General features: G+C 41.5%; 1 protein-coding gene across 2 annotated transcripts; it reads left to right on the forward strand.

Moving 5' to 3' along the window:
* The first annotated feature begins 378 nt into the window (after window positions 1–378).
* Window positions 379–7,086, forward strand: Dsel (dermatan sulfate epimerase like). Of its 2 annotated transcripts, XM_076836829.2 has the most exons (3): window positions 379–556; window positions 1,349–5,871; window positions 6,110–7,086. In XM_076836829.2, exon 2 carries the CDS (start codon window positions 2,224–2,226, stop codon window positions 5,860–5,862), a length of 3,639 nt encoding a protein of 1,212 aa, XP_076692944.2. In that variant the 5' UTR covers window positions 379–556; window positions 1,349–2,223; the 3' UTR covers window positions 5,863–5,871; window positions 6,110–7,086. The 2 variants fall into 2 exon arrangements, with proteins under 2 accessions (XP_076692944.2, XP_076692943.2); XM_076836828.2 differs by having other exon boundaries at window positions 1,349–7,086.
* Window positions 7,087–9,167: the final 2,081 nt, after the last annotated feature.

A 9,167-nucleotide genomic window follows, 5' to 3' on the forward strand; every position in this document is an offset into this window, starting at 1 on the left:
CCCCTCCTCCCGCCCGGCTCCTGGGAGCGCACAGCGGCCACCGCAGCCCAGAACCTCCGCGCCGCTTCCCCGCCGCCCTTGGCCCCGCCCCCGCTCCCGACCACGCCCCTCAGGCCCGCGTCGCCGCCGCTCCCCGCCCCAGGCCCCGCCCCCGCCCCGCCCCGCCCCCGGCCGCCGGCCCCCTTCGCGGTCTCTCGCCCTCCCTGGGCCGCGCGGCCGGAGCTGGCGCGGAGGAGCGGCGGTCGCAGTGTTGTCGCGGCCTGGCGACGCGGCTCCTGCTGGACACGCTGCCCCGAGTGCGCAAGCCGCCCACGGTTGCCTGCGGCGGTCCGGGGCAGCCCCGGAGCGTCCGGCGTTCCCCGAGGGCGGGCGTGCCCGAGCGCCGCGGGGCGCGGGGTGCGAGCGCCACCGAGGACCCCTGGCGCCGGCTCAGCCCGTCGGAGCGCGGGGTCCCTGCGGGGCCGCCGGCCGGCTTCCGGCGCCGCGAAGTCCCCAACTCCCCGCGCCGTGGCTGTTGGGGCCCAGCGCCGCCCCAGACCCGTCGCAGCCGCCGGAGGTAAGCGCCCTGGGCCATCTGGGGGTCGCCCGCCCCGGACCGCCGGTCCCGGTCGGCGAGCCGCGAGCGCGGGCGGGGGTGACAGGTTGGTGGGACGCGAATTAGAAAATGCAACAGGCGGGGCGGGTCGGGAAACTCCTAGCGACAGCATCTCCCGCGGAGAGCAGACTTGCCCGAGACTGAAACTTGGTTAGCTCTTGCCGACCGGGGACGGCGAAGGCGGGCGGCGGGCAGCGCTGGCTCCGCGCGCCCTCTGCTGGCCCGTGCGGGGACGCTGGCGCAGGCCACAGGTGAGGCCGCCTTGCCGCCCTGGATGGCCTTCCTCCTGGAGGAGTGACCCTCTTACTTGTCCTCTTCCTCCTGCTCCCCCCTGGGAAGACTCCTGATGCGGCGAAGGCCAGACCTTCAGCCAGAATAGCAACAACAAAAAAGACTCTTTCAAGGTTTACTTTTATGTCCCTGGGTTATTTGTAACCAAAATAACAAGAATGATAGCAGGATTCCTCTTTAACTGCATTTTAATGAAAGCATTAAAAAAGGACTAAAGCAATGTATATATCACAGCTGCTTGTCATCTACTCACATTCGTTGGAATCCTTGTATGTGCATAAAAGTCTAAGAAAACAAATCACCTGATTGTGTCTATCAATCACTTAGATTGTATATAATATCAGATTTTATTATAATTCTCAAATTTCTATCAAGTGACTGTAGAGTATTTAAAGCATTAGTTTGCCTTCATTTTCAGCTACCTGTAGCCTCAGACAATTGCTTTGTTTTGTTTTCCCCCAGAAAGGAGAGTCATGAAAAAGGAAGAGAAAAGAGACGGCATGGTCACTGTTGATGAAAGGGGAGTTTTCTTTTCCCGTTGATGGTTACTCCATGATTGGAAAAGATGTGCCTAGGTGGCTGAAGAGATTAAATTTTTATAGTTGTATTGATGAAGCTGATAGAAGAAGACATCAAAATGCTTTCCAGTGTCATATAGACTGATGAGTCAGTAAGCCTGGAAAAGACATTTGAAATGAAGGCAGGAGTTTGAATATTTTTAAACGACATGGGACTTTGAACACTTTTTGAAGATGTTTTTATCCCCAAAATGGAAGAAGAAATAGTTCACACACCAAGAAGCATAAAATATTGAAAAGAATAATCAGTGATTCCACTCATTCCAAGAATGTTAGTACTTTGCCATGGTCTTCAGTCAAACACACAGAAACAAGTCATACATGTGTGGTGAGTGTATCACCAGTGATGGCTTGCTGTGCTACAAATGACTCTTAATTTTAATTTTGGAGTGCTTTTTCTTTCTTGTACCATGTATGATTTCACTCTTCTGTTCAAATAGACTAATGTAAAGGAAGTAAACGCTGCATTTATAGTTATTTTGACTATTACCACTGTTCCTCTGTTACAGAAAAATTAGAGGTATTAATATTCCTTGAAATTTACTGGAACAGAACTGTGCCAGGGATACAGATGTGCTATGTAAAATTTTCTCTTTTTGGCAAATGTACTTGCTTTGAATGAGCTGAATGTCAGCATAGAAGATTTTAAATTCAGTTTAATCAAGATCTTTAATATATGCTTTATATTAGCCAGATGGAAAACACATTAAACACCCTATTTGTTATGTATGCCTAAGGAAAGTATCTTCCCCATGGATCATGGCGTTAATGTTTACAGGACATTTCCTAATTTTAACATTAGTGATGTTTGGTTTCTCTACTCTTGAAGAGTCTGTGAGTAATTACTCTGAATGGGCAGTTTTCACAGATGATATAGATCAGTTTAAGACACAGAAAGTGCAAGATTTCAGACCCAACCAAAAGCTGAGGAGAAGTATGCTTCATCCAAGTTTATATTTTGATGCTGGAGAAATCCAAGCAATGAGACAAAAGTCTCGCACAAGCCATTTGCATCTTTTTAGAGCTATCAGAAGTGCAGTGACAGTTATGCTGTCCAACCCAACATACTACCTACCTCCACCCAAGCATGCCGATTTTGCTGCCAAGTGGAATGAAATTTATGGTAACAATCTGCCTCCTTTAGCATTGTACTGTTTGTTATGTCCAGAAGACAAAGTTGCCTTTGAATTTGTCTTGGAATATATGGACCGGATGGTTAGCTACAAAGATTGGCTGGTTGAGAATGCACCAGGAGATGAGGTTCCAGTTGGCCATTCTTTAACAGGTTTTGCCACTGCCTTTGACTTTTTATATAACTTATTAGATAATCATCGAAGACAAAGATATCTGGAAAAAATATGGGTTATTACTGAGGAAATGTATGAATACTCCAAGGTCCGCTCATGGGGCAAACAACTTCTCCATAACCATCAGGCTACCAATATGATAGCAGTACTCACAGGGGCCTTGGTTACTGGGGTAGATAAAGGATCTAAAGCAAATATATGGAAACAGGTTGTAGTAGATGTCATGGAAAAGACAATGTTTCTATTGAATCACATTGTTGATGGCTCCTTGGATGAAGGTGTGGCCTATGGAAGCTACACAGCTAAATCAGTCATGCAGTATGTTTTTTTGGCACAGCGCCATTTTAATATCAACAACTTGGATAATAACTGGTTAAAAATGCACTTTTGGTTCTACTATGCCACCCTTTTGCCAGGCTTCCAAAGAACTGTGGGTATAGCAGATTCTAATTATAATTGGTTTTATGGTCCAGAGAGTCAGCTAGTTTTCTTGGATAAGTTTATCTTAAAGAATGGAGCTGGAAATTGGTTAGCTCAGCAAATTAGAAAGCATCGGCCTAAAGATGGACCCATGGTTCCATCCACTGCCCAAAGGTGGAGTACTCTCCACACAGAATACATCTGGTATGATCCACAACTAACCCCACAGCCCCCTGCTGACTATGGTACTGCAAAGATGCACACATTTCCTAACTGGGGAGTTGTCACTTATGGGGCCGGGCTGCCAAACACACAAACCAATACCTTTGTGTCCTTCAAATCTGGGAAGCTGGGGGGACGAGCTGTGTATGACATAGTTCACTTTCAGCCATACTCCTGGATTGATGGGTGGAGAAGCTTTAACCCTGGACATGAACATCCAGATCAGAACTCATTTACCTTTGCCCCCAATGGGCAAGTTTTTGTTTCTGAAGCTCTCTATGGACCAAAGTTGAGCCACCTTAACAATGTATTGGTGTTTGCTCCGTCACCCTCAAGCCAATGTAACAAGCCCTGGGAAGGCCAACTGGGAGAATGTGCACAGTGGCTCAAGTGGACTGGTGAGGAAGTCGGTGACTCAGCAGGGGAAATCATCACTGCCTCTCAACATGGGGAAATGATATTTGTGAGTGGGGAAGCAGTATCTGCTTATTCTTCAGCAATGAGACTGAAAAGTGTGTATCGTGCTTTACTCCTCTTAAATTCTCAAACTCTGCTAGTCGTTGACCACATTGAGAGGCAAGAAGCTTCCCCGATAAATTCTGTCAGTGCCTTCTTTCATAACCTGGATATTGATTTTAAATACATCCCATATAGGTTTATGAATAGGTATAATGGCGCCATGATGGATGTATGGGATGCACACTACAAAATGTTCTGGTTTGATCACCGTGGCAATAGCCCCATGGCTAGTATACAGGAAGCAGAACAAGCAGCTGAATTTAAGAAACGGTGGACTCAGTTTGTTAATGTGACCTTTCAGATGGAATCCACAATCACAAGAATTGCATATGTCTTTTATGGGCCATATGTCAATGTTTCCAGCTGCAAATTCATTGATAATTCCAATTCTGGACTTCAGATTTCTCTCAATGTCAATAACACTGAACACGTTGTTTCCATTGTAACTGAGTACCACAACCTGAAAACAAGATTTAATTACCTGGGATTTGGTGGCTTTGCCAATGTGGCTGACCAAGGCCAAATAACCCGATTTGGTTTGGGTACTCAAGCAATAGTCCTGCCTGTAAGACAAGATAGAGCTATTTTCCCCTTTGGATTTAAGTTTAACATAGCAATTGGATTAATTTTGTGCATTAGTTTGGTGATTTTAACATTTCAGTGGCGGTTTTACCTTTCTTTTAGAAAACTAATGCGTTGGATACTAATACTTGTTATTGCCTTGTGGGTTATTGAGCTTCTAGATGTGTGGAGCACTTGCACTCAGCCCATCTGTGCAAAATGGACAAGAACAGGAACTGAGACGAGCAAGAAGTCTGTGTCTTCCAAAGGGCACTATGTGGATCTTCCTGATGTTGTCATTACCTCACTTCCTGGTTCTGGAGCCGAAATACTAAAACAACTTTTCTTCAACAGTAGTGACTTTCTGTACATCAGAGTTCCTACAGCCTACATTGATATCCCTGAAACGGAATTTGAAATTGATTCATTTGTAGATGCTTGTGAATGGAAGGTATCAGATATCCACAGTGGGCATTTCCGTTTACTTCGAGGCTGGTTGCAGTCTTTAGTCCAGGACACAAAACTACATTTACAAAACATCCGTCTGCATGAGACCAGTAGGGGTAAACTGGCCCAATATTTTACAACAAATAAGGACAAGAAAAGAAAATTGAAAAGGAGAGAGTCTTTGCCGGAACAAAGAAGTAGAATGAAAGGCGCTTTTGACAGAGATGCTGAATATATTAGGGCTTTGAGGAGACACCTGGTCTATTACCCAAGTGCACGTCCTGTGCTTAGTTTAAGTAGCGGTAGCTGGACATTGAAGCTTCATTTTTTTCAGGAAGTATTAGGAGCTTCGATGAGGGCATTGTATATTGTAAGAGACCCTCGGGCATGGATTTATTCAATGCTGTACAGTAGTAAGCCAAGTCTTTACACTTTGAAGAATGTACCAGAGCACTTAGCAAAATTGTTTAAAATAGAGGGAGGTAAAGGCAAATGTAACTTAAATTCAGGCTATGCTTTTGAGTATGAACCATTGAAGAAAGAATTAGAAAATTCTGAATCAAACGCTGTCTCCTTATTGTCTCATTTATGGCTAGCAAATACAGCAGCAGCTTTGAGAATAAATACAGATTTGCTGCCTACCAGCTACCAGCTGGTCAAGTTTGAAGATATTGTTCATTTTCCTCAAAAAACTACTGAAAGGATTTTTGCTTTTCTTGGAATTCCTTTGTCTCCTGCTAGTTTAAACCAAATATTGTTTGCCACTTCCACAAACCTTTTTTACCTTCCATATGAAGGAGAAATATCACCAACTAATACTAATGTTTGGAAACAAAACTTGCCTAGAGATGAAATTAAACTAATTGAAAACATCTGCTGGACACTGATGGACCGACTAGGATATCCAAAGTTTATGGACTAAATGCTGCAGGTCAGCAGAAATTTGCACTAATGCTTCCCTACCCGCTTTGTGGATATGGACTAGAAGAGTTTGTTTATTCTTGTATTGTGTGTGTGTGGGTGTGTGTGTGTGTGTGTACTTTTATTTGCACAGAGAGATTATTTAAAAAATAGGCACCATATTTAGCCTAGCAGGATTTATTTTTATGTTACCACTTTCCTTGCTTTTGTTTCTGAAATTTTTTTCTGCTAAAATATTTCTGTTTCAGAAGTATAGATGAAATTATATCGTGGGCTTCCGGAAGATGGGAAGATTTTAAAGGATTTTGTTTAACTTGCCTTCTTCTGTAACTGTGCTAATCTATCTGGGGACCTCATACACTACTAAAGGCCTTGCCGTTGCTGCTTTACCCAAGCATCTCTTCCTTTCAAGATGGACTACAAAAGTTCCTTATCTTTTTGAAAAGGTCTTTTAACACACTTATCTTGCACAAAGAAAAAGAAAAAAAAAAGTGAATTCCTTTTACTTTATATAACACTCAGTGATATCACTGGAGAAATGGCGTTAAGTTCCTATCAGAACTATAGGATTCCTTCTGGAAATGCAGATGGAAATACAGAATAAAGATTTTTTTTTTTTTTTTTTTAAGTCAGAAATAGTAACCTGGAAAGTTTCCTTAAAATTTTTTACTTACAAATAACAAGAACTAAGTCTGAACAGTCTGGGTGCTGAGGGCTGGTTTTTTTAGACATGCTTATCCGTTTAAAAGTCTCTTTTTGACTTCCTGAAGCTACAGCTGTTTGCCATTACACTATTCCCACCCTGTCCTTTTTGTCACTGTCCAGCAAAACAGTCAGTAGGTACTAATTGCTGAACTCCCTGTATTTGTGGAGTTTTCCTTTTTTTTTTTTTTTTTGATGATTAATTTTGCATTAAAGACTGACACAGAATCAAATTTATTTTTTGTGGAATTACCACTGTATGAGTCAAAGAAAGCCATGCCACTGCTGCCAGTGTTTTCTTAGACTGGAGACAGAATTGGAAAACTGCCTGACTTTTCTTGCTTCCTTTTGAGTGAGTTTACAGACCGCCAGTGTCTGCAAAATTGAAGGCAAATGGGAGATGATGTCAGAGGCATCTGTTTCTTTTACCATCTGCATCTTATTATAAATGTAGTCAACATCAAATGTGGTTCATTTTCCTTTGCTGGGTTCTGAAATCAAAATGCTATGCCATTATAAGCCAGTGGAGTAATTACAATGTATTGGATGAAAACTATCAGGCAGTGTCGAGACTTGATGAAAATCTTTGTACAGATTGCAGTCTTCTTCCTGATGCTTCAGACTACAAACTGTAGTTCCTTCAAGCTCTCTAACACTTAGAGTCTGTCATTCTGACCTAGATAAAAGTGGTTCTGTCTCAGTAGTTTGTTATTATGTCAAAATGTGCCTCCAAAGTGATAAAGCTGTGGATATGTTACATTCCAGCTAAATCTTAACTTGGCTATCATTTTCCTTCCATTTTGATATCAGACTGCTCCCCTCCTCCACATTTACTTCCCATGACTCCCATAATTTTTCCTTTATGATAACAAAATGAATAAAATTATATTAATGTAAGTTAAAAGGGCACTGAAGACTTAAATCTACACTATTATTCTTAAGGAAGATTATTTTATCTCAGGGTCAATCAACAAACATTTAAAATTGCTACATGGAAGATAACACTGTTTCCATTATTGCTCAGAGTCTCAGTGTTTGCTTTCAATTCCCAGGATGTGTGATCTCAAATCAGATCAAATAAAAAGGCTCTGGGTTGGAAGTCATATTAGGTCTGACTAATGTAAGAATTATAAATGGGTGCAGGTATCAGAGAAGACAGCAGAAGCCACCCCTGCTGTTTTTGAACGTATGTAAATGCCTGCACAAGCAGAAGAGAGCTAAATGGAACATGTGGAGGAATGGGGAAATAAGAAATGTGGAAAATGAAAGTAATTCTGAGGATGAATATAGGAATATATGGTGGCAAAAGAAAGGAGGTTTACCCAAATGGTCTTCACAGTGAACCATACCATTCATCCTAACAGCAATTTAGAGTTAACTGTCTCTATCCTCATTCATTCCCACTCCAGAGGAAAAAATTAGTTGCAAGCCCCACTACTTGGGTAACCAATGTAGAAAGTTGCTGAAGACTTTACTTGCAAATTCTCCTGCATGGGGAAGGGGATGTGCACACACATGCTCATGCTTCTGCCTTATAACCTGAATACCTAAGGTGAGTGATTCTCCTAGTACATCCTCAGGTTCTGCATCACAAGGTAATCCAAGAAAAATTTAAGTTGCCTGTACACATGCTTTTACTCATCTTGCAAATAAGATGAAATACTTGTTGGAAAACCTTTTAAAAATGTCCCACATGTAAAAGCCACCCCTTCGTTCATTTCCCAAATTTAGACCTAATTGGGGATAATGTACATAGCAATATTTTATTCAAAATAATAGCAATGAAATTTTGAAAAGATGTTTTGCTGCCAAAAGTAAAGTAACAAATGTAATGATAATTTGGCTTTCAAAGTTGGAAAATGACAGAATTTTCTTAGGATGAAATATAAAGGCCACATCTAAAGTTGAATGTACCACAGTGAAAAATCCAAAGAGGATAGGAAATAGAATCTTCTCGGGAGAAGGAAGCTAAATCTGAATGTGCTTCAATTTATATTTTAAAATACAGATTTTATCAAGAATATGACACAAGACCACATACATACTGTGCCTAGATTCCAAAATATTAAACATTTGATTATTTTTAAAAATAATTGATAAATGCCTGGCAAGAATAGGATCATTTTTATTTATGTCAAATTCCAAGGAATATTAGAGGAATTGCCACATTGCCTGCTGCAAATATATTCAAAGAAGCACTCCCCTCCTACATACTAGCATGTCTTAATAATTCCCTTTTATAAACTTATTACCCCTCCTGTGTGCCACTTATTTTTTTATTTTGTTCTTTTTAGTTATACATGACAGTAGAATGTAATCTGACGTGTCATACATACATGGAGTATAACTTCCCATTCTTGTGTTTGTACATGATGTCTGCCATTTATTTTTGATTGGCAACATTGATAAGCAAAGAACTTCATGCATTATCAAATATCCTAAACATTCTTCATATATAAAGTGTAACACATTTACTTTCTACAAGTGAGTAAAAAATTATAATTTTCAAATTTCAATGTTGCTTGACTTCATTAACTTTGATCATAATTAGAAAAGTTTTCACTGATTAGGAAAAAATGTAAGTAGAAGGCAGTATGTTGTACC

The sequence above is a fragment of the Callospermophilus lateralis genome, chromosome 17 (genome assembly GCF_048772815.1).
Source record: "Callospermophilus lateralis isolate mCalLat2 chromosome 17, mCalLat2.hap1, whole genome shotgun sequence".
NCBI classification, from domain to species: domain Eukaryota; kingdom Metazoa; phylum Chordata; class Mammalia; order Rodentia; family Sciuridae; genus Callospermophilus; species Callospermophilus lateralis.